Source organism: Syngnathoides biaculeatus, chromosome 10 (genome assembly GCF_019802595.1).
Source record: "Syngnathoides biaculeatus isolate LvHL_M chromosome 10, ASM1980259v1, whole genome shotgun sequence".
In the NCBI taxonomy this organism is placed as follows: domain Eukaryota; kingdom Metazoa; phylum Chordata; class Actinopteri; order Syngnathiformes; family Syngnathidae; genus Syngnathoides; species Syngnathoides biaculeatus.
In genome coordinates, this window is record NC_084649.1 from 24,919,675 (window position 1) to 24,945,393 (window position 25,719).

The following is a 25,719-nucleotide window of genomic DNA, read 5'->3' on the forward strand; positions in this document are numbered from 1 at the left end:
GCTCAGCCGCGTCGACCTTTTTTGCCCCTTTAGGGCCATCGCACGTTCCTTTGCGTCCTTCCATGCAGAAGGGAGTCAAAAGTAATCAGCATGTACAGCGGAGGATGACACGGGAGTGGATTTTGAAACCCGCTCCCTTCAACTCCCACAGAGAATGGGATCCTCCACTCTGTGTGTGCGTGTGTCACAGTACTGCCCCCCTCTGAGCCAAACTGTCACTGCACACAATCGTCACTCAGTGCTTACGGATATACATCCATCCAGCTATTATCTTTGCCGCTTATCCTCACGAGAGTTGTGGGACTGCTGGAGGCTATCCCGGCTGTCAACGGGCAGGAGGCGGGGTACACCCTGAACCGGTTGCCAGCCAATCGCAGGGCACATCAAGACAAACACCCGCACTCACAATTACACCGAGGAGCAATTTAGTGTCCAAATAATATTGCATGTTTTTGGGATGTGGGAGGAAACCGGAGTGCCCACCCGGAGAAAAAACTCACGCAGGCACGGGGAGAACATGCAAACGCCACAATGGTGGGTCTGGGATAGAACCCGGGACCTGAGAACTGTGACGCTAACGCTTTACCAGCTGATCCACCGTGTTGCCCACATTATATACAAATTGTCCGATATATAAGATTGATGGCTACGAGATGACCTCTTGACCATCACCAATATACACATCTTCTGTATATTACTATAAAACGTTTGCGCAAGAACTGACTTCAGGGTTTCAACAATGTAACTCAGGTCAGGTTCTGGGTTTCTCGGAACCTAACGATAGGCTTGAAGTGGCGAGATGAATTTTGCAAAACTCCAGTCCCAGAGGCACAAGATGAAAATTGGGAGGCATGTCGATCGTGAGTAGACCTACAAAGAAATCCCCAAAAGGTGTGCCGTAAACACAACTGGAAGTCATCATTGGCCCCTTCCAAGAGAGACCTCTCGGAGACCCCCCCAATTGCTGCCAAATTTCAATTTAACAGCACCAAATAGATGGGTGATGCAAATTTATGAAAAAGTTTTTGTTGGTCGGTGCATGTGGGCAGAAGCATGGTGGCTTCACAAACACGCACGATGACTCAACACGAAGCACAAAAACCGTAATAAGTCTATTCAGTCGCGCTCCATTCGCGGAAACGCATTAACTCTGCTCCCGTTGCTCCGATTTACTTCAAACTCTGTATATTTTTATGTTATCTGACAGGCGTGGGCTTCAAGTGCCTGTTCATCAACGCTCAAACAAATACGGGGGGGGGGGTGGTCCTTGGTTGACAACAGAATTCTATTTTCTACATTACACAACGCAACTCAAATTTGTACAGAAATTGTAGCGCGCGCATCGCCCGGGTAACTGCGACAAATCTCGCAGGAGTTTGAAGGAGGCGACGCGAGCGTGTCGGCAACATCAAACCGCTTTCAAGCTCGATGAGTTCGATGCGAGACGATTCATTAGTCCGTGTACCGATGAAGCGGCGTACTCGTCTCTTCGAAATCTTCTGATTCAGATGGTTTTTGATACACCTTTACCAATTATGAATGTACCCATTCATGTTTTTTGGAACCAATCCTAAGCTATTCGTTTAAAAATTCACCTGTTTTTTCACGCTTCTTTAACGGTGTAACGTGCCTCAAGATGGAGCCAAAGCTCACGGTAATATGAGTGTACTAATCGGTGTCAAGGAAGCATTTTGAAGGGATACATTTCGATTCTATGTTGGGGGAGGAGCTAAATTTAGCCTGGGTTGTTAGTAGAAGTTATGTGGAGTTTACACCCCGTGTGCATACACACTTCTGGCGACCTTTTTTCAAAAAAAATTAATCTCCGAGGCATTGATTTTAACAGTAAAAATTTCAAACGACAAACTGTGCAATCATTGTTGCGGCTATCCTTGAACTCGGTGACCAGGCTGGATATATTTTCAGACGGATACCTCAGTATAGTTGCGAGATTAGTACCTTTACACATCAGAATTTTTTTAAACCAATTGAACGCAAAATCAGTATGAAATTAAGTGATGCATACAAGACAAAGAAAATTGTTCGGCTTGCAAAGAGAGCTACGCTAACATTCAAGACTGTGTTATAACTGCGTTACACGGACCCTGATATTAAGGACTTGTGTCCCTGCTTTGTGTCCTGAAACTCCTTTTTACAAAATCTCACAGAGAATTCGTTTGTCCTTGGTCCACACGTCTGGCTGCTCGAAAAGTGTCCATTTCTTCATCTCCCGTCAAGCGTGAAAGTGTCGATCAAACGCAGCACGACTCCAAGAACGTAAACACGGCTGCTACGATTTGCAGCGAGCGAGCTCTGTCCTCCGCTCTCCAGATGTACACACCCCAAATACACGCCGGTGCCATTTGGTGATCCACATTGGAAGTGGCAGGTGAATTTTGCTCAGCTGCTCCCCGTCCCTGTTCCATTTAGCAGCGACGCCGGTGACTCAGCGAGACGCAAATGAATGAACAAGAAGCTCCGCGTCGACCCTCGCAAATATCACCCTGCTGCCGTTATTTCCCACCCCCCACCCAGACTCTGTGGAACAGACATGGCACAAGTACTTATAATATGCACTTAAGCAGAAGCGCAGGTACTTACAGTAGATAAAATAAGAGAATACTGATGAGCATATGACTTGCAATTCCACTCCACTAAAAAAAGGACAGACTTGGAAATGTACTCAAGTATAAAAGAAAACATTTTATCCGGTGTATACCATCACAGTTTCGATTACTTGGGATAATGAGAAAATATATATTTTTTTTAAATCAAGCTCTAGCTAGCATCATCTCAGGATTTCATGCTATCAAAACAATTTGTTCGCATGCCCTTGCTAACATTGTGAACTAATTGGCCCCTCCGTACAGGGCACTTAACCACGCCTCCTGAAGTCAGACAAACAATTAGCAAAAATATCGGCGCGGCAATAAAAAAAAAATAGAGCGAAACTGTCCATTTACCTGCTGATTTCTCACTCCCATTCTTAGCTAACAGTGAAATGCCGTTGAAAAGCAGACAGCAGGGCTTCAAGTATTTCAGCGAGGGGTATTTCCATGCATATCGACGGAGAAACCATCGATATTAGCGCGAGATATTTCCAGAGTCAGAGGAAGACCGAGAAGCCACATAATATAATATATCATAACCCAAAGACAAATTCGTCATTGACAGTTTCCTATTTTCGTGTTACATATCACACTTGTGTGCAGAATCTGTATGTGTATCTGTATAGCCGTTTGTGAACCGCCGTATGAAGGAAAAGAAGAAGGCGAGGCTTGATTTACGAGTTGTTTCTCTCGTTTTCTTTGTGTAACGTCAGGCGCTCCCCTCAATAATTATTCTTGAATTAGTGCCGAACCTACGCAAGTCCCGACCGAGTACGACAATCACTACTTTAGTGTCCTCACACATCCTTCCTTCAGTCTTGGTGTCTCGGTGCACGTCGAAGGCTTTTAGGACTGCTAGTCCGGTTTAGCTTAGCTAATTAGCCGCGAACAAAGGGACACGTTTGTGCAGTCAGATCATCGCAAAATATCGCTCAACACAGATCAAGTGTGACAATCATTCACACTTAGCTATGTTATGCAAGCGAAGAACTGCTAATTCATTTATATGAGACATGTATTGAAAATCAAATATAGGACTTACCTTCGTGCAAACATATCTGTTCCGGTTGATGGATTCAGTTGTTTTCATGCGGTCTTCCTCAAAGTTTTATCCATCAAAGGCATTTTTCGTACTCGGCCTTCTGTTCCGGTTGATTTTAGATGGATTCAGTTGATGATGCGGTCTTACACGAAGTTTGATCCATCAAAGACATTTTTCGTACTGGGTCTTCGGTTTTGGAAAGGGTACGAATTGAACTCCACCAACTAGCCTTTCAGGATACCTGTCGTCACTACTATAAAGTCCGTGACTACACCTCTTAACCAAATCTATTGTTAAAGAACCCAAATACGGGATAAAACGCCAACAGAAGCTATAGTGGACCATCCAGCCAGCGTTGTCTGAGATTTGAGTTTGAGATTATGCAGATCTCTGGCCTCTGATTGGTCAGTGACGCGGATTGCGCAACATCCACCGAGGGGTCAATTGAGAAGAAAGCGAAATATGTGAAAAGTACACATTTCTTGTACAGAGCTTTCGTTCACCGATTAGTCAGAGAATTCTTGAACGCAAGAAGTTGGTGGTTACCAGGCGAGCACACGACAACGTATTTGTGACAAATCAATATTGTAGCTGACAATATCAAATAATCCTCAATCTCCAAGATCTCGAGCACTCAAAATATCAACTTTCTATTTCAAATGGTCATTCGTGAAGGTTAAAAAAATAAAAAAGCTCTCAATTTATCAGTCGATCTACATTCCTACCCTCACCGATGGGCACGGGCTCTGGGTCGTGGCCGAAAGAACAAGATCCCGGATACAAGTTGCCGAAATGTGTTTCCTCCGCAGGCTGTCCGGGTTCTCCCTTTGAGATAGGGTGAGAAGCTCGTTCATCAGGGAGGGGCTCAATGTCGAGCCGATTTTCCTCCGCATTGAGAGGATCCAGATGGGCTGGCTGGGGCTGCCTCCCGGACGCCTCCTATGTGAGGTGTTCTGGGCATGTCCCACTGGAAAGAGACCCCGAGGATGACCCGGGACACGCCAGAGAGACTATGCCTCTTGGCTGGCCTGGGAACACCTCGGGATCCCTCCGGAAGAGCTGGAAGAAGTGGCCGGGGAAAAGGAAGTCTGGGTATCCTTTCTGAAGCGACTTCCCGCGCGATCTGACCCGGAGAAGCAGGAGAGAATGGATGGAAGGATGGATGGATGGATAGTGGCAAGCTTGACAAAGTATTGAGTAGAAAGTAGAGATATCTATTTTCAAATGTAGAGGGTAAAAGTAGACATCAGAAAAATACATCTTCAAGTTAAGCAGAGGTACCTGTAAACTCTATAAAAGTTACTCAGTATTTGTCGTACTGAACGTCTGATTTGAGCACAATGGGGTTGGCGTACTAATTACACTGAAGAGTGAGTCACCGGCGCTCTTTTGTTGGCTAAAGCGACAGAAAGCGGAATTATCCTGAATGGCCAAGTGGCGCCGTTTACCCGGAACGCAGTGCACCGTGGGATTTTTTTTTTCTCCATATTCAAGTCTTAAAGTTTTTAATCAATCAAATCAAAACCTTCTATTGTGCGCTACGACGACATAACGCCCAGTACTCCACAATGTGTTTCAACCAATATAAATACAGTAGAATAGAATGTATTAGATCTAAGATAAAGTCTTAGTGTCTATCAAGGTATTGTTGATTCTCAGGGCTGCCCAGAGTCCCAGAAGCTCAAGAACTCACTTCAGTTGAGCTTGTGGTTTCCCACAGATGGCAGGAAATTTGCTCTGGGCTTATCACGATGTGACGTGGCCCCTAACGTTTCTCTTGTCAGGATCGAGGTCCGAGATTTTTTTTTTTTTTTTTATTTCTATCTTCTTTCTACAAGGGGGAAAAGCCTGGCAGCTTTGCAGCGCGTTTGCGGCTACGGCAGAGTCGAGTGCGATGCGCCGTGATAGAACGCGACAAGATGGCTGCCGTACACAATAACTTTGCTGTGAGAATCATGAGGGGGGAAAAAAAAGAAAAAAACTTTCAACAAACATGACTACATTTGAAAAAGAACAGCGAGATGCGGGGGAAATACTTCCCACCCCACTGCGGACTGATTCCAAGTTTTATTATATTATTACGTACATTGCCATTTTGTTGCCTGCATCCAGTTTGACAGCCATAGCTAATTTTTAACAGTTTAAAAATCTCGCTGGGCGTCGAGAGCAATCAAAAACTGTCACGTTTGCCCAACCCGTCCCACCATGTTGTTTGACATCCATTCCGTTTTGTCCAAGAAAGCCTAAAATGTGATTGCCGTGGCCACCGGGTACATAGTGTGAAAGTACCACGAAGCAAACTGTACCCTCTCCCGAACCATGTCATGACTCAGGCTAGTTGTATCTCAACTCACCGCTGTAATTAGTATTTTTTTTTTTTTTTAACTTTGAGGAAATATTCACAGTTTTCCACAATAAACTACAGTTGTACTATATTTTCATTACGCCATTAGTTTTGGAGGTTAAAAACTACCTGGTAAAAGCAATAGCTTAATGCAAACAAAAAGCGAAATGATCCCAAAACGACTCCCGGGAATAACGCAAACCAAAGCACATCCACACATGACAGGATATCTTATCGAGGAGGTTGCAAAGTACGGTACAAGGCAGAGAGGTCAGCTGACAGTAATGGAGCCCTTTTGTGTGTGGAAATAGTCATTTCCCAACGTCTCTATGAAACCTGCCGGTGTTGTTCTCCCTTCTTTTTCCAGAATGGAGAGCGACGGAGCGAGCGGGTGAGTGTCTCCGGTATGCGGCATTGTCATTCAAATGTGATGTTGCGGGACAAGGGAAAGGCAGAGGAGCGCTAATGGGGGCCACGGGGAGAAGTGGAATAATTGGACGGGATGACGTGCGTCGGGACGAGACGTAATGTGCACACCGCGGACGGATTTGTGTGCGGCCGTCTCGCCGCCCGGACGAGTGCGCGGTGGCGAGGAGGAGAGTGTGGGAATTGTTATGGATCATGTTGCGGTGGTAGTCAGTGGAAATACGATAATACAGCCCCCCGAAAAAACGCGAGGCTGTATGTGTATTAATGCTGCATGGTGCAAATACATCACTGTCCATCCGGATGCACAGACTGAAAAACGTTTTTGTAAATTTGATACACTACAGTTGACAAACCTGCCAAATTTGAACGATTTAAAAAAAAAATTGCCAAGTACAATGTTTGAAGGCGGCACGGTGGAGCAGCTGGAAAGCGTTGGCCTCACAGTTCTGAGGATCCCCGGGTTCAATCCCAGCCCTCCCTTGTGCATGTTCTCCCCGTGCTTGCGTGGGTTTTCTCCCGGGCACTCCGTTTTCCTCCCACATCCCAAAAATATTAATTAAATAAGATTAATTGGAGACTCTAAATTTCCCCTAGGTGTGATTGTGGGTGTTTGTCTCGATGTGCCCTGTGATTGGCTGGGAACCAGTTCACGGTGTGCCCCGCCTCCTACCCAATGACTGCTGGGATAGGCTCCAGTACTCCTTGTAACTCTTGTGAGGATAAGTAACTAAGAAAATGGCTGGATGAATGGGCAATGTTTGAAATGAGGCTTCAAAACGCTGAAAAATCCTTTCATTCCCAACCAACTCAAACACTGCAGGCGTGTCCACTGAATTCTCCAAAACTACGCCCCGCTCGGCTGTCAATCAAATACCGGTGCTTTGACCTAGAAAAATGGAGGCGACTTCGTCTAGCAGCTTTCTTTTGCCTGCAGACAACAAAATGTTTGAGGCATGAAAACATATCCGCTTAAAGGATCCATCGGTTGGAATATATTCCACCGGGTCGTGGAAGGGCTTTCCCGGGTCGCGATGAGGCGCTCTAAAGTGGCCACAACCAGCGCGAAGCCCCTGTCCACTCACTGACTGTCATGTAAGACTGTTTTCCCCCCGTTCCCTCTCCATGACGCACGCACTTATGGTCAACAACGAGGCGCTCTAAGGTGGCCGCACGAGCAAACAATCCAAAGGCAAGATGTCATTTGTATTCGTGTGTGCCTAAAGATAAACAGGTGTCTGTTCATTTAAATGCAAAATGTAAATATCTGTCAGACAATTTATTTAAGCACAAAAAAACAGCTTCGCATACATACGCAATTAAAATGTGTATTTTTCCACTGACAAACACAATGTGCATATTGTACGTCTATCAGTTAATTTACACCGAACATAATCTTCTGTTCATCACTTGCATCGTCCACAAAAAAAGTTTCAGATAAAAAATGTTTGAGCCTCAAACTGAATCGCATATTGAGACTCATACATTGAAAAAATTATTAAAAAAAAAAAAAAAAAAAGAGATACACATTACTTGGACTGCGTTGTGATCCATCCAGCCGAGTGGATGCTGGTTTTTACAGGACTTTGCGTGACCTCAACTCACAAGTCGCTGATGTGTCCAAATCAGATGATGTACAACGTCAATCCCACCTGACAACAAGAAATACTCGTAATATATCAAACTGCAATCACACCAAGGCTGTACACATAACGTCGAGTAAGGGCTAATGCATCTCTAAATCCTGGTAGTCAAACTGTCCGCTTCTGAAAAATAACTTTTTCCACATTTTGAATTTCAATGTTGGGTTTCTTTAAAAAAAAAAAAAAAAAACAACAAAAAAACAAACAAACAAACATGATAACTGAATACATAGTTTTAAGATAGAATTTAAAAGTACAATTTTTTTTAAATCCTGATGTTGAAACCGTCAGAATGACATGACAGATTATTATTAAAATTACCTTTCGAAAAATCACACCTCTATGACCCATTCTATCCATCCATCACCCAAGTCGCTTATCCTCACAAGGCTCGCGGGGAGTGCTGGAGCCTATCCCAGTTGTCAACGGGCAGTAGGCGGGCTACACCGTGAACCGGTCGCCAGCCAATCGCAGGGCATACGGAAACAGACAAGTCGCAAGTCAGACAATCACACCGAGGGGCAATTTTAGAGTCCCCAATAAATGTTGCATGTTTTGGGGATGTGGGAGGAAACTCGAGTGCCCACCCGGAGAAAACCCACGCAGCCACGGGGAGAACATGCAAACTCCACACAGGCGGGTCCGGGATCGAACCCGGGACCTCAGAACTGTGAGGCCAACGGTTTTCAGCTGATCCACATGTTTTATTTCAAGGATATTTTAGCATTATTATCAGTGGCTCTGTTCTGTCTGTGCAGTTGTTCCCTGTATGACATATTGATACAAATCCATCAAAACTATGGCATTCAAAGCAAACTTTCCTCAGGGGCGATACAGTTCATTCTGATCCTGATGAGATGCACTCTGAGGCAACAAGACAAGCGCGACTAACTAGTCTCTTCCTGTATATTTTTTTTTGTCCACGTTTATTGAGCTTAGGACAGAGACGTGAGGCGGCGGCAAATTTTTCATGGGGGTTGGGCAGGCTGCACGTACTGCTCGTGCCAGAAACTGGCAGTCACCTCAGCCTAGTCAGAGCTAATAACGGCTAAAATGGCACTGTCGTTATTGCTTGCCCGTTTTTTTTTTTTTTTTTTTTTTCGTTCAGGTGGGTTACATTGATAAAAGGGAGATAAAAGCAAGTACAGGCAAGACACGGACGGTTGTACGTTTCCCAAAAATAATCAGGTGCGCAGGAAGCAAACTGGACCTCTTGGCACTTTGCAACTTTCCACCTCTCTTTTTCACAAACACACACACGAGCATCTGCTGGGCCCCCTTCATCCCCCCCACCTTATTAAGATTCAGATCCCCGAAAGGTGACTCGGTAGTCGGGCACGGTGACAAGCCGCCTCCCCTCCCCAGCCAACAGCCCGAAGGTATGTAGCCACTGTGACAGGTAACTCCAGTCCCCCGGGACTCCCCTTCTTGGCTTTCTCTGTGTGTCAGTGTGGGTCCAGTGCGGCCCAGACAAGGAGGATTATCAAGTCAAAGATGACCCCTGACATAAGGATCTCAAGGGACTGAAGATTTTTTTTTTTCTTCCCACCTCCAATCGTCCCTTCTCTTTATCCTCTCACAGTCATCTCCTCACGGGCCCCCTTTTTGCTCCAGTATTAGCTGCGTGACCCGTCTGGCTGTTTATGCAAATATGGAACGCAACCCAGCGTCCAACTGCCTGTCATTCCATTCCAATATTAAAATGCCATTAATGCCTTCCAGCACCCAGAAAAAAACGAGAATAATGGTAATTTCAACATATAGTTAAGAGCACTCTACAATACTGTACTTTATAAAAAAAAAACATACTGTATAAGTGGGATGGTAAAATAATTTGTAATTACATGATTATAAAGAATTAGACCATTGTGCACCATGGTAGGCACACGTTTCCGGTGCGTACAGTTATATTGTCTGTGTACGTGTTGCTGCAACATTTGTGTTCCATCTGTTTTTTTTTTTTTTTTTTTAGAGAGTTACTACCAAAACACCGAAGCTATTTATCCATCTATCCACCCATTAGTTTTCTTAGCCGCTTATCCTCACAAGGGTCGCGGGGAGTGCCGGACCCTATCCCAGCCGTCAACGGGTAGGAGGCAGGGTACCCCCTAAACTGGTTGCCAGCCAATCGCAGGGCACTTCGAGCCAAACAGCCGCAGTCACAGTCACACCTCGGGGCAATTTAGAATGTCCAATTAATGTTGCATGTTTTTGAGATGTGGGAGGAAACCGGAGTGCCCACCCGGAGAAAAACCAACCCGGGCACGGGGGAACATGCAAACTCCACACAGGCCGGGCCGGGCTCGAACCCTGGACTTCACAACTGTGAGGCCAACGCTTTCCAACTGCACGACCATTCCACTATTTATCCACATAAACATTCAAAACAACGGTGTATGGTTCATGTCAAAATTTCCTTTAAAAATGCAAAAATGTAAACACCTGCCTTTCGGTCAAAACACTTTTAGAATGCAAAGTCTGAGAATTCACTTAAAAACAGTGCAAACACCTGTTTCTCCACACAATCCACCAAACTAGTCATTGGAGAGTTCGACCGAGTCCAGCACGAGTTATCACAGCTCACCACACGGACAAAGAGAACCGGACCAGAAAGTTACAAGACTGGAACTAATGAGCAACTTCCGAACAGCCACAAATATTAAAAGTTCATCCGTATTGCAAAAAAGACAACCTTTAGTCTGTGTGCTGAAGAAGTGGATTTAAATGGGGGGGGGGGGGCTTCAGCTGACGATAGTTTAACACTTTTCTATTCACAGTTCTCAGGCGAAATATCAAACCACATCAGTGGCAATTAAACGTGTTTAGTCAACGGGAGAGAGATTTTTTTTACACTGTGAACATTGCGCGTCATACAGATGCTGATGAACAAACAAGTAAGGTAGGGGCAAAATTTATACTTCTAGGGTCTGTGTCAACCAACTAGATGCTTGTTGACAATACTTGGCGGAAATTGATTAGCATTCAAAGCCCGAGTTGCGATATGTTGCTCTCGGTGAGGGCAAAGCAGTTTAGGCCATAACGAGCTCCTCTGTGCCTCACCACTCGCGTGTTACATTGCACTGCATTGTGGGAGCTTGTTAAGAAGTGCTCCTCTTAAAGCCAACCGAAAACAACTTCTGCTTGTCCAGTCGCGTTCCAACTTATCAACTCCCCGGTATCTCACATATGATGGCATCTGTTAATGTATTTAAATATCGAGCAATATGGTATATACAGCTGGGGTGTCAAACTCATTTTTGTACTTACGGTTTCCGTCAGAGGGCCGTTATGACTGTGAAACCATAAAAATCTTTAACCGCCTCGTCATATATACACACGTGAAATTTATGAACTAGTTTTGGCATCGGAAATCAAGTGTTATTGTTGTTTGGCGAGACAGAAAACGCTCGTGATATCTCAACGTTATCATTTATGATATGACAATTTGAAATTTTGGTTCAGATTTCAACAAAAATCACGGAAAGTTGATCCACATGATTTGCTTCCAAGGGGCACATAAAATCATGTGGCGGGCCAGCTCTGGCCCCCAGGCCTTGAGTTTGACACCTGTGACGTAAAGGTAAACAAAAGAAGCAGGATGAGCTCTGAAGAAGTATTTTGGGGAATATTAGCTGTTCATATTTATCCAAAGCTTCAAAATTCATTGGACAGCACTTGGTAGCGCAGAGGGAAGATGACGCCAAGCATAACTTACATACTGAAACTGAAAAAAAAAAAAAAAAGCAGACAAAGACTGTTTTGAAGGCAAAGAAGCGGAATGTTATGCAACGGCCAAGTCGATCATCTGACCTGAATCCGACTGAGCATGCACTTCGCTCGCTGAAGATAAAACTGCAGGGGGGGGGGGGGGCAATGCCCCATAATCAAGCAGGAACGCCATGGAGGCCTGGCAAAACAACACCAGGGATGAAGAAATCCGGCATCTGGTGATGCCTTTGCAGATTGACGACAAAATATTTCAAATCAAGTATTGAAAAGTGAATTTTTGATTGATGATTGTCAATTTGTCCCTTTACTTTGGGTCTCTCTAAAAAAATGGGAGTCCTACACACATACTACAGTCATGTCAACGCTGTTTACTTGATTTCTAAATCCTCTCAAATTAAAGACGGAAGTCTGCCGTTAAAGTAAATGTTATTTCATATCAAATTCAAGATGAAAACGGAGTCGCCGTACCAATATTCAAGGACTTTATCGTAAAGACACACCACTGCACGCATATGGCCTCAATGTCCGATATCTTTCCTAATACAGTTTTCCTCAGTCGTCCACAGCACCTGCCATTATTACTTTTTTTTTTTAAGCAGGTGGACAGCGGATGTCTGACCAGGAATCCGAAAGAAAAGGAAGTAGAGAAATGCATTAAAGCTGAGAATAAAATACAAATCTTTTTTTCTGCTGGGAGACCGTAACTATTCTGTGATAAACCTTTACAATCCAAAGAGGACGCTTGTCCAAAAGAAGAACGAATATGGGCTAGACGGACATAAAAACAAGAGTGTTATTTTATTCGTTTTGTTCAAATCTTGCAGCATTGACAAAAATAGATTATGGAGGGATAAGGGGGAGGGGGGGGGGGTTGGATCAAGGTCTTTTATGGGGGCTTTTTGGGGCAAAGTAGCAGCAATATTAATCCAACAAGTGTCCAGTATACGCTGAACTCCAGCGATTTCGGAGTCAGCATTAGCAATTTTCTCGATTGAACCCAACTAAAACTGTTGCTTGAAAAACTCACCTCTTGCGCCTCTAGTTCCATTTTCCAGAAATGACCCAAGATAACGCCCAAACGACCTGCTCCTTCTCAGGCCCCCTACGCGCCGAGCGACGTGACCAAACTGAGCAATCCCAATCCGATTACGGTCAGTGACTCCTGGCGCCGGACCGCAACGGGAAAACCGCCAGCCCTGGTGTTCTTTTTGGGGAAACCCAAACCACGTTTCCAGGCTCCGCATATAACGAACTGTATTATTTCGTATTAAACGTCAGACAACGTGACGGGATTGTCTAGAAAAACGCAAATATGTCCCGGCCGCTGTAGCCGCATGACAAAACGAAGAGCGGAAACGGGTGACAATAAGGGAGAGTGTGTGGATCTTAGATAGCTTATCTAGCAATGATCGAGCTATTCTCTGACAGCAACAGAGACTCTCCACGCTTTGCTTTTTAGTCACAGATTCATATGAAATTATAAATGCAATTGGGACTGTAGTACATACAACTCCACACAGTAGTACCTTGTGACTTACTGAGAAACTGAGATTGTCTCTAAATATAGTTATTTGTATGGCTGTATTACACTGGGGTGGCACGGTGGTCAACTGGAAAGCGTTGGCCTCACAGTTCTGAGGTCCCGGGTTCAATCCCTGACCCGCCTGCGTGGAGTTTGCATGTTCTCCCTCTGCTTGTGCGGGTTTTCTCCGGGCACTCCGGTTTCCTCCCACATCCCAAAAACGTGCAACATTAATTGGACACTCTAAATTGCCCCTAGGTGTGATTGGGAGTGCGACTGTTGTCTGTCTCCATGTGCCCTGCGATTGGCTGGCAACCAGTTCAGGGTGCGCCCCGCCTCCTGCCTGTTGACAGCTGGGATATTCTCCTGCACTCCCCGCGACCCTTGTGAGGATAAGCGGCTAAGAAAATGAATGGATGGATGTTTGACACTGCTCCCAGGTGCCCAAGGTACACACACCAAAAGGTACAAACACCAAAAGGCACAACACAATGCCAATTGAATTAAATTGTATTTAATTCTATCATTACTGTATAATTTAATGAATTACAATATCATGGAGTGCAGTTTTTCGGATAAAACTCGTTTTTGGGGGATGGGGCAGGGATGGGGAGGGGGCATTCAACCAATTACCAGTATTCACGTCAGTTTTCGGGATATAACAAATACGGGTAGCGAGGGTTTGCCCAATCTGTTTACGGGTAATAAAGGATTGAAGAAATTGCATTTGCCCTCCCTTGGACTAACAGAGATTTACAAATGATAGACTGGCAAATGTCCCACGCAAAAAATTAAAAACCCCACCGCAGAACCAAAATCCATCTCCAATGTTAAAGTTACATAAATAAACGCACTTGAGGATCTCTCTCGCCGTCTGCGCTTTTTCATGGCGCACCTGTCTAACGAGCCACCGATGGCGGCACTAATTGAAGTGGCCTAATTCCATGTCATCATGGCCAACTCATCATGCACTCGGAGCAGCCGAGCGGGGAAAAGCGCTCGGCGTGTCGAGATCGCACGAGCTCTACGTCAACTTTCAACTCTCAGGCGGATCATCCAGCATTTTCCGAGCAGTACATTAATCAAACAATCCTTCGTCATGAAATGTTGCTTCCGTATGCATACAATAAACTTATGTCCACTCACCTATATGCATTATTAATATCTGCCTGTTCATTCAAATAAACACAATGTAAATCTGTCAAATATTGTATATTACTTTTATATCGGAATGTCAATAATTTACGTTACTACCTTTTCAATTATGGAATGGGATTCATATTATACATTTTTATGAGATTTAAAAAAAAATCAGCCATGAAATATGACTACACAAGTTCAATTTACTGATTACGTATTGTATAGCCATCCATTTTTTTTGAGCCACTTATCCTCACAAGGGTCGTGGGAGCTATTTTCGGGCAGGAGGCGGGGTACACCCTGAATTGGTTGCCAGCACATCGCAGGGAACATACAAACAAACAACCACCAGCCGCAATCACAATCACACCAATGGGCAATTTAGAGTCTCCAATTAATATGTATATGTTTTTGGGAGGCGGCACGGTGAATCAGCTGGTGAAAGCGTTGGCCTCACAGTTCTGAGGACCCGGGTTCGATCCCGGCCCCACCTATGTGGAGTTTGCATGTTCTCTTCCTGCCTGTGTGGGTTTTCTCCAGGCACTGCGGTTTCCTCCCACATCCCAAAAACATGCAACATTAATTGGACACTCTAAATTGCCCATAGGTGCGATTGTGAGTGCAGCTGTTTATCTCGATGTGCCCTGTGATTGGCTGGCCTCCTGCCCGTTGACAGCTGGGATAGGCTCCAGCGCTCCCCGCGACCCTCGTGAGGATAAGCGGCAAAGAAAATGGATGGATGGATGTTTTTGGGATGTTGTCGTGCAGTGGAAAAGGGGCTTAAAAGGCTGAACAATCCCAGTAATCTTAAAGTTGCCTTCCGTACCACACAAAGGTAACAATAACGAAAAATGTAGGACACGGTGATGAGTTCAAAACAACTTTCGTTTTCACTTTTCTGAATACTCCATAACCATTCAAACCAACAATAATTCATGAAGAGGACACAGAAAGTGACATCAATTGCTAAAGTATAAAAATATCAACAGTGAGCTATCAAGGGCATTTCTAATACGTGAGGCATTGGTCATAGTCGCCATTGTAATTCAATTCTTATATATTTTTAATTAATTTCCTCGATCATTTGGCCACCATTATTGATCTGAATTGATTGAATATTTTGATTCATTTCACATGTGATTGCTTGTAATGGGTTACTCACTTTTTGTTCCTTTGTTTCAAGCCTCACGATTGGTTTAGAGATGAAAATGCTTTGCATCCCACTATAATAAAATCAATTCTAATTACAATAACCACCGGTAGAGTTTTTGGCAGCGCTGCGCGGAAACGTTTTGGTTTCCGCCCATGGACTTTCCCCACGCCGTTTGGCCTGCTTTTTAATGAGCGTTTCGGAGGCCTGGCTCAAGGCTTTGCGGTGCAGCGTCTGATGGATGGCGAGGCGGCGGACGGTGGAGAGTTGTAGCTATGGAGAAGACGCGGGCCACATCCCCCTCCGGGCTTTTCCATTATCCCCACACTTTCTGGATCATATAGCACAGGGGCCCGAGGCGTGCGCGTGTGCAAATGTGTGTGCGCAATTGGCCACACCTCGATCTCGCTTTTGTGTGTGCAATCACATCAATCTTAGCGAGCTCCCTCCTCACCCATCGCATTGTTTTGTTTTGTTTGGGGGTTTTTTTTTTTTTTTTCCTCCTCCATTGTCTTCTTCTCCGTTGCGGTAACGCTAATACACAGTCGACCGACCTGGCACAGGACTGAGAGGGAAACTTTGTCAGGGAGAAACTAAGAGCAGCGATTCTTTTCATGGTGCATAAAAAAGTAAAAACACGAGCTCTGATTTACTATTCATGCAAACTACTCAACAAGTCTTAAATGAGGTTCTTCTTGTAATGAACAAGTGTTGCTACGTTTGCCTTTCGCCATGAATGTAATGAGAGTAAATGGATGAAGTATGACTTCAGGGCTGGAAAGGTAGAATCACAAGGTCCAATCAATCATTGACTTTTATATGAAAATGAACTTTTTCTCCCTGAATTCTTGAAGAGGTCCTTTAAAGTAGCCAATTTCATTTGTCCTTAATGAGAAAAATTGACACCGACAATTGTATTTTTATATTATATCGATGTTCTCCTACTTCGAAAACTAGTAAACGACCTCAATATATTGTTCTGTTCGACTATAACGTGACGCAAGTCATACCAAAGTTGATTAATCGATGATGTGTTTTCTGCGATGTGAAGCGGCTCCACCCCTTTTTGGCGCCGCAGATGGGTTTTGCGCAGACATTTTAACCGAGCAATAAAGAGAAAAGATGAATGAAAATGTAAATTCAAATACAGTCACAGTTCAGTTGTATTTCACTTGAGCACAATACAATTTTTATTTCAAATATGAGAGACACACGTTACGTTAATTTGCTCAGATCAAAATGCCATTTTCACCACTTTTTTTTTCGGGTCATTAAGGACAATCGCACTTCATATTTTCCGAATAACAGTTCATACATACAAACAGCAGCAACCCAAAAAAACAGGTGCGGCAGTATCATTACAACAATTATTATTCCATGATCGTAAACTCATCTAATATTGATTACTCATTCCATCTTCTTCGTCTCAACGGCGTTGCTCCCATACAATATTAAGTAACGGCCTGGTACGTGCAAGTAACCATTCCAAAAAAATCCGTGTCTCTCCATACCGACGCCATCTTTGGTGGTCATGCGACCGTACCCAGAGCAAGGACTCCCGAGACAGTCGTGAACCACCGACGATGGAATCTGGAATTTATCTTTTGCCTTATGATGACCGTCACACACCGGAGGCCTTTTCATCCAGTCCACCATTAAGCATGCCATACGCGGCTCATATTACAAGGTGCGAGTGGCGACTCGGATGGCGGCTGGCGTGCTTTGTATTCTGCGGCAGCTCGGTCCAGACAGGTTGCTGGCACACTGGCTGGCCGGCTCCCGGAAAACCTTGGGACCTGACGCTTCCTGCGTTCCCTTCAGATGGTTCGTGTTAATGCAGTCTTCTTTGTGAGGGTGCACTAGGTGCCCGCTGCCGCGTTTCCACCCGCCCGTCTGTATGTCCGTTTGGCTATTTAAGTATTTATGCCAGGGAAGACGCAGCCTCATTGAACTCGAGGCATAGCTACACCTCCAAGAAAAGAGCAACTTCAAAGAAGAAGATAAAAAAATAAAACAAAGAGAAAGCTGCGGGAGGTAAATGGGAAGTAGTGAGAAAGTGATGGGCCAAGGTGTGCCTCCCAGCCGCCTGTAATGATTTTCACTTTGCGGGGAGGAAAATGTATCAAGACACACCTCTTGATCAGTTCATTCATCAACCAGGAGGCTGGCTAGACCTCTTAACTCGTCCCATCCATCCATTATCGGCAGCGTACCAGTTGTCTTCATTAAGACTTTTCAGTCTGTGCAGATTCTCACTCAGCCAGTTGATGGGAATTCAAAAAAAGGTTGAATTGAGAAGAGCGGACACTTTTTGTTGGTTAAGGTCATTTCACCTTCAAGCTAAAAGGCCTCATGAGTTCTCCTTTTTAAATGTGAAGTTTCCCCAATGTATCCTCACTACATTGCCAAAAATTAGTCTTTGCTCAACAGGCTTGAATTGCAGAAAACTTAAAGTGACACTTGATTCTTAATCAATAGCATTTAATATGTCACCATTAGCAGCTGTAACATCACCACTTTCAGGTACAGGAGTGCTCATTGTGTGAATTTTCAACCATTTGTCCAGACGGGCATTTGTGAGATTACTATGCGCACTGGTGGATCGTCGTGTCGAAACAGAAAAAAACTGTTCCCACAAACTTGTGAGCATGGAATTAGCCAAAATCTCTTTCTGTTCTGAGACATTCAAAGTTCCTTTCTCCGCAAATAAGTGACCAACGTCCAGCCAACACAAAGAAAGAGCAATAAAATCATACACGAAAAAGTGCTGTGCCTGAACTTGCCTGGACGGCACAGAGTCCTGATCTTCACCTAATAAAACACCTTTTGGATGATTTAGAGCAGAGACTAAGAGCTGGGCTTTTTCGTCCCAAATCAGTCTGTAAAACTCTTTGAAGAATGGTCAAAATGTCCCATAAACTAATTCCTACACCTTGTGGAAAATCTTCACAGAAGAGCTGTTTTACTTGCAAAGGGCGGACCTACGTTATATTGAAACCTGTGGCCAAAGAAAGGGATGTTACTTGAGCGAATGTTTTTGGCAAATCTTGTGGCCCCAATGCCATTGCTGTTGTTGTCCGCCGTGGCTGGAAAGCGATCGTCCTGCTTACCAATCAGTCGTTCATCTGCCTGATGGCCAAACAACTCGAAGTGGCCAACGTCACCTCCTTGAAAAGAAGTTGCAGGATGACAGATATGGTTATCTTTGGAAAACGATTCATGTTTCAATGGATGACTGTCACCGGGCTCTGCTCGTGACCTGAAGCGGAAGCATTTCCCATGTTTTGTTTAGCCATTGCGGAGGATGTGTGGGCAAAACCCGAATTAGCGGAGCACTGTAACAAGCGTTGCTTCAGGAAGGTACTGTACTGCGTTAACTGTTTGGTTGAGTAGCCCTCTGCAATCCATAAAGTAATTTCACCAGCTATTGATTACGCCCGAGTGAGAGCGTCTCGATGTACTTGATGAGAAACGTCCTGAACAAAATGTCACCTTGGCGTTACTGCATTAGACCTGCTGCCGTCTTGCCTTCCTTTGGTTTCTGCTTTTCAGGAACTCATCCGTTATTCCACATCTCTTCTCCTTGCAATCCTTCCTCATGTCCTCTTTTGTCATTCCTACCTCCATCCATCCTTTCAGACTTCTTCACTGTGGTTTTCCCTGGACTTCCATCTGATGTATTTCTTTGTTCCCTTCTTTAAGTCCACTTTTTTTCCTTCCCAATATGATTTTCAATTTTTTTGTCTTCCGTTGGCTACAGCTGTCTTATATTACTATAAAGGTATGTTCCTTCTGTTTTTCCTCTCCAATTCCTTTCTACCTTACACCCAACCTTTTTTTTTTTGTCCACGCTTGAGTCGTTCTTCTCTCCCTAATTGTTCTTTACTTCCTACTATATGACTCCCAATGCCCTTCTTTTTTCCACAACTTCCATCAGCTGGCACTTCTGCGTAGCTTGTGCATAGCCTGTCGCGCACAAGTCAAAGAAAGTTGCTGCTGCGGAGCTCGTCTCTCGCGATTTGCCCGTTTAGTCACATGCTGTGATGACGTACTCACCCCGTTTCTCCCCGTTCCGCGTAGCATCTATTTCACCAACTTCTCGATCGATTTGGCAGCATAATTATGCGCGTCATCTGGTCATTTAGGTCCGTTTGTTCAAGCAGACAAGCTTCCTTGGGTGACATTGTTATTGATTTGTTTCTTGTTACCGAAAGGAAAGCGAAAACGGCGACCAGAAATGACCAAAATGTGCTACGGTAGACCCAACGGATGGCGTCCTAGTCGATACCAGGCATAGCAACACAGCTGCCTTGGAGAAGAACTGCAGTACATTTTCAAAACTGAGCGCGTGGGTTACGCTCGAGTACAACGGAAAACTACGCGCAGGAGCCTCGCAGTGACATCAGTGCAGTCACCGCACCTGCGAGTATAAAGAAGCCTTTAGGATACTTTTGCGATCGAGTGCTTCCTGAATGGTCGCAGGGAGGCTTTAACCCTTGCATCCCATCTGTTACGAGTGTGCTGTCTGTGCAGGTCATGTCGCTAGATGAGTGTGGAGATAAGAGGTGAGCTTGCGAGAGACCAGCTGGAGGAGGTGGAGAGGTAGTTGTATAACCCCCCCCCCCCCCATTCACTGCGTCCTCTACCTTTCCCCCATTCCCAATGCGCAGGGACTCATCTTGTTGCCTCCAGTTATTGATCAAGCAGAGCAGGGAGGAAGCTAACTGAGCAAGGCCTTTACGGCCCGGTAAGCAGCTGAAAACACTTGGTGCAGCTTGCCTTTGGACTCGCCTAAGCTCCCCACACACACTCCCTCATACACGCACACACAGACAAAGAATAAAGACATTTTTCACTGTCAGGAATGCGCTCGAGGAACAACAGCCACGGTCAAGTCTGCTGATTTCAGCAGGATAGGGATTTAAACGTGATACCTGCTCGCCATTGTCACAGCCCGATCGCCAGCTCAATAAAGTCGTCCATATAAAGTCGTCTCTTTTTGAGTTAGGCTCAGTGTTGGGTCTTCAAAAAAAAAAAAAAAATCAATTAGAATCTCAAATGTCACTAGAAGCAGGGTCCTCACGGGCTAAATCAAACAGAACACCTCTATTTCTAAAGCTAAATAACAAGGATCCGATATAAGAATTTGGTGGACAACATTGTTTCAGTCACCTTTTGGCTCGTTGGTGAGAAACTCCTGAGATAACAGTAAGATTGGGATACATTTTCCAATTATGCCAATAGCAAGACCATAAAGAGAAACTAAAGGTACAGTTCACCCCCCTTTCCATCTGGATCATTGTTCACAAGTTCTTTTTCTTCCAGTGGATCCCATTCTTAGGTATTATCCCAAAAACTGAGTATTCGAGCCAGAGAAGACAGATTGTTTGAAAGCGGTGTGAGAGAGGCCATAAACACAAAGGTGGAAAGATGTTTGTTTAACACCAGAGGGGGTTGAAAACATCAGATTTCCTTCTGACAATGCCGTCTTTTCGTCCAATCCAAAATTATTCCACCTCCAACCAACAACACGACCCCCCCTTGACCGTGAGTAACTCCACAACCACTTCACGATTGAATGGAATATCAACGAGGGACAATGACCTCGGCCAAGGGGCTTAATGGTCCCCCTCGCCCCCTTTTTGGTTTTTTTGCATGCTGTACCGCTTATCCTCACTAGGGGCACAGGTATGCTGGAGCCCATCACAGCTATCTTCAGGCGTGACGTATCTTCAGGCACGCCCTGAACTGGTCGTCAGCCCATCGCAGGACACATATATCCGAACATTCACAACTACGCACAATTAAAAGTTTTCAATCAACCTACCATGCATGTTGTTGGCATGTGTGAGGAAAATTCACCCTAACAATGGCTTGTATCTCGAAAATTTCTCAATTCAGGTCACTCGTAGCACAGTCTGACTAGATTTAATCATGAATACTGCATACAGACTCATAAACATTGCATTATGAGACCCGTCTTTTATGGTTAACTACAAAATTGTAACAGTCCACGCAGAAAGTCACACAGAATCCAAATGTGAAGAAAAAAAAAATGATGCGGAAATAGTTTATCATACAAAGTTTGCTCTGTTAAATGAGATCGTGAGAACATGTGCGGTTGGTCAGCCGTCGCATAACGAAGCACCGCTTCATTAGCAGCTCCCCTCGATTGCCCCCCCCTCAGCGGCGACCCCCTCGACATTTTTTGTCGCACCTCGCTGTACGAGTGCCGGAGACATGCTTGAAACATCCCCTCCGGACTTGGAGTCATCCGCTCCTTTAATCAGCTCGTCCGTCTTAAGGACGGAGTCCGCCATCCTCTGTGAGTTCCAAACTTTTCGCACTGGATTTTATCATCGTCAGTGTGCTACACGTGCCCTTTGCCGGGTACCGGCCCGGTTGTCTGCGGAGGCTTCAGTTTCTTAACCTTTATCTGGTGATGTATGAGCTGTGAGGTGGGAGTGGCTGCGGGCGTGTGCATCCATTATGTCAGAGAGGAGTCCAGAGTGAAGCAGTAGGAGGGGGATTGGCTTAACACTGTGCGCTGATCTATTCCATTGGATATAAATTATTCAATATCCATAAGACTAAGTCCAAGTAGCACAGACCTGTTGTGGCTAACAGGTCTGCCTCACAGTTCTCAGCGACACGATTGGAATCTCATCATTTCAATGGTCTCCCCGTGCTCGCGTGGGTTTTTTTTTCCTGCCGGTACCCCAACATTCAAAAAACATCATTAAAGATGAAATTGTTCAAAGGTGTCAATACGAAACATTGCTGTGATTGGCTTGGACGATCAGTTTCAGTTTGAAAAAAAGATATCGGCATCGGTATCGATAGTTTCGGGTTTATTTGTAATTGGGCATAGGTATCGATAGTATCGGGTTTATCTGTAATTGGAGTCCAAGTGACCTCTCGAGTACCATAAATCTTTCAGTATCACACACCACTTACGTGACTCTCCGTATGATCGCTATCGCGACAGCACCGTCTTGTCTCTCGAGGCTGAATCTCGCTAAAACATCACATTGCGGTTCTGCTGTAATTCTACCCTTGACAGGACCTGCGAATTAGTGTTTTGTTTTTGTTCAAATTGTAAAAAAAGTAAAACTCTTGTGTGCGTTTTAATCAACAAAAATGGGAATAACCCATCAAGCCTTCTGCCTCATTGTGTCCGCCCCCCTCCTGGTTCCTCTACTGGGCAGAATCAATGAGCCAAGGTAACCGACCGTGTGTTGTGTACGCGTGTGTGTCTCAATGTGAGTTTAGTTTTAGCCGGCCGACGCCCAGAGAGTCGCAAAGAGTGTCATTCTTCATGGTCCGTCCCGCGGGCTCGCCGTGAGGTGGGTGGGACGGAAAAGAAGTGGAACAAACGGGCTGTTCAATTAGCGGCGGAACGGTGCGAAATCGCCTCCAAGTGATAAGACTCCATTACGGCTCGCCGAGGAGCTAGCTTGTGATTACAAAGCTAAACTATTATTTATAGTGCACCACTTGTACACGTCGTCTGACAAACATGGAATGTATAAAAATACAAGAAAAAAAAAAATGCATGTATTGAGGCCTGTATTTGTCTTTTCAGTTCAACAGTCACCCATGATAATCGGTTGGAATTTGGGTACCACCGCTTTCAACTCAAACTTCAGCGAAGAGCTGATTATCGGACGTCTCTAAAAGATTCTCCTGAATGCCTCTCCTTTGGCGTGGAGTGTGTAAAGACCTTTCTTATCCTACTACATTTATTTTTTGTTTTGGGTTGAGTTAAGACTATTTCATCTAATCGTAAAGATGATCAGTGGTGTGCTCTGTGACTGTCCGCCTTTTGTCCAAAGTCAGCTGGGATTTCGAAACGATCGAGCGGATCGCCTCCCTTGCCAACATTTATTCACGCGCACAAACCATACACCCATCCATCATTATCTGAACAGCTTATCATCACAGGGGTGCTGGAGCTATTCCGGCTATCATCGGGCAGCAAAGTGCTTACCAAAACTTTAAACCATGAATATAACAGACTCCCAACATCTTGCATACAAAGGTTAGTGCTAGCACTAGCTTGATACATAACATTATGTTGCCTTGCGTCCTGCTGGTATTAAATATGTGTATTACTTTCAGATTTCCTTGAAGAATGAAGAGCCCGAAATGTCCTCCAAAGCAAAACGTGGCAGTTTTCCTTCCTTTCTCTCAACAGAATACATTTTTGCATGAAGTTGTTTTTGTAGCCATGGTAACAGTTGTACCTTGTTGCAGTGATGGGTTTTTCGCTTCCGCCTCCCCCAAAAGTAACTTGAGGATAAAAAAAAAGCTCAATAATCATAAAAGTCGGGATACGTTTTTATCCTAATAAATGACTGAGATACGGCAACATTTTATGGCTGACATTGTGAGGGACCTAATACGTTTTGTGGTCTGATACGAGTATTCTGCTGCGTTCAGGTGGCCGAGACGGGCAAGAACACAGTAGCCGTTTGATACAGTGAGAAAAAAAATAATCTTTTAATGAAGTTTCAATTAATTATGTAATTATTAGGCGGCACGGTGGGGCAGCTGGAAAGCTTTGGCCTCACAGTTCTGAGGTCCCAGGTTCAATCCCAGACCCCTCCGTGTGGAGCTTGCATGTTCTCCCTGTGGCTGCGTGCGTTTCCTGCGGGCACTCCGGTTTCCTCCCACACCCCAAAAACATGCAACACTAACTGCACAATATAAATTGCCCCTAGGTGTGATTGTGAGAGCGACTGTCTCGATGTGCCCTGCGATTGGCTGGCAGCCAGTTCAGGGTGTACCCCGCCTCCTGCCCGTTGACAGCTGGGATAGGCTCCAGCAATCCCCGCAACCCTTGTGAGGATAAGCGGTTAAGAAAATCAATGGATGGATTGACGTGTAATTATGTGTGTTTTCATAAAGTACAGCACAATCTTACAGTGGTATTTTTCTCATTTTTTCATTGGTTGTGTTGGGGAGGCTGAAACTGATTAATGGCATTTGCATTTATTTAAATGGTGAAGATGATTTACGAACTGATTTGAGTTCTGAACTCAAAACTAAAACTCGTATCTCAATGCATCACAAAAAGCCCCATCAGGCACTGTACGATCTGCTCATTTGGTGTGGTGAGAAAGTAACAACTCTTCCCCACCCACAAAAAAAAAAAAAAAAAAAATATCTCAATTTAATTGGAAGATTGTTTCATATTTGTCTGCAGAAAATCAAAGCAAGCAGATAATTGGGCAACTGATTGGCCGACGCTAACTGACGGCAAGCGTACAGAGAGAATGTGGAAGCGGTGTGCGTGTACATGCGTGCATGAGGGGTTAGAGTGGTGTTGCTGACACCTCCCGCATGGTGTCAGCTGTTGCTCCAATTAAAAAGGCACTAAGGATGCGTCTTCCTGTTTTGCTTCAGCTTGTTAATTACTGGTGGGAGTTCTGAACAAGTTGCTTCTGACAACAGTCTGTCTTCAAAAAGCGAAGCGGGGGGAGGGGGGGGCGAGAAATAAAAATACGCGATTCATGTTGGAATTTCAATGTGGCGCTACGGGAGGGGAGGGGGGGGGTGAATGGCTACATGGGAGATTTAAATGCGCACAGCCCGGTGGAAATAAAGGTGACACGGCTTATTAGCGGGACGGCGACACTGATGGGGAAAAGGAATAATATCAGACGGCGGCGGCGGTCGATGACTTACGCCGGTAAGGCAAAGTCGTGTTCTTTGTCCGCTCGTGTCCTTCCTTGCAAAAAGCGGAGCAAAACGGCACGCGTGGAATGGCAAATTATATTTCAAAACAACTTGCGCGTGCTTCGCACTGAACTTGAATCAAAGGCCTCCTCGCAATGTCAGCCTCCGAACAACGTTTGGAATGGCTGAAAAAACAAATCATGCTGGGAGAAGAAAAGCTGCTCGACTCCCCCAGGTGAGGTTTTAGTGAAGAGCGCCGTACGCTTGACTGGTTAGCACCAGTTGGAAATATTTTTTTAATAACAGCATTTGGATTGTCAGCTTGTTTAGGTGGCGATATCGAGAAGAAGGATCCATTTTCTACCGCTTTTATCACATTTTATAAAAACGTACACAAATGACAATTAATTGGAACGTAAAGAATTAGGGGCGG

At 44.8% G+C, this 25,719-nt stretch overlaps 1 protein-coding gene across 3 annotated transcripts in view; it reads right to left on the bottom strand.

Moving 5' to 3' along the window:
• Positions 1 to 25,719, bottom strand: part of LOC133507956 (neurexophilin-4) — a 96,236-nt gene that overhangs the window by 53,041 nt on the left and 17,476 nt on the right. For 2 of the 3 annotated variants that reach the window (XM_061833571.1, XM_061833572.1), the window contains exon 4: positions 7,955 to 8,073. The exons of the other annotated variant lie outside the window; for it this stretch is intronic. In XM_061833571.1, the coding sequence (XP_061689555.1) occupies positions 7,955 to 7,975 (21 nt within the window). In that variant the 5' untranslated portion in view covers positions 7,976 to 8,073. The remainder of the gene's footprint in view (positions 1 to 7,954; positions 8,074 to 25,719) is intronic. 3 annotated transcript variants of the gene reach the window in all.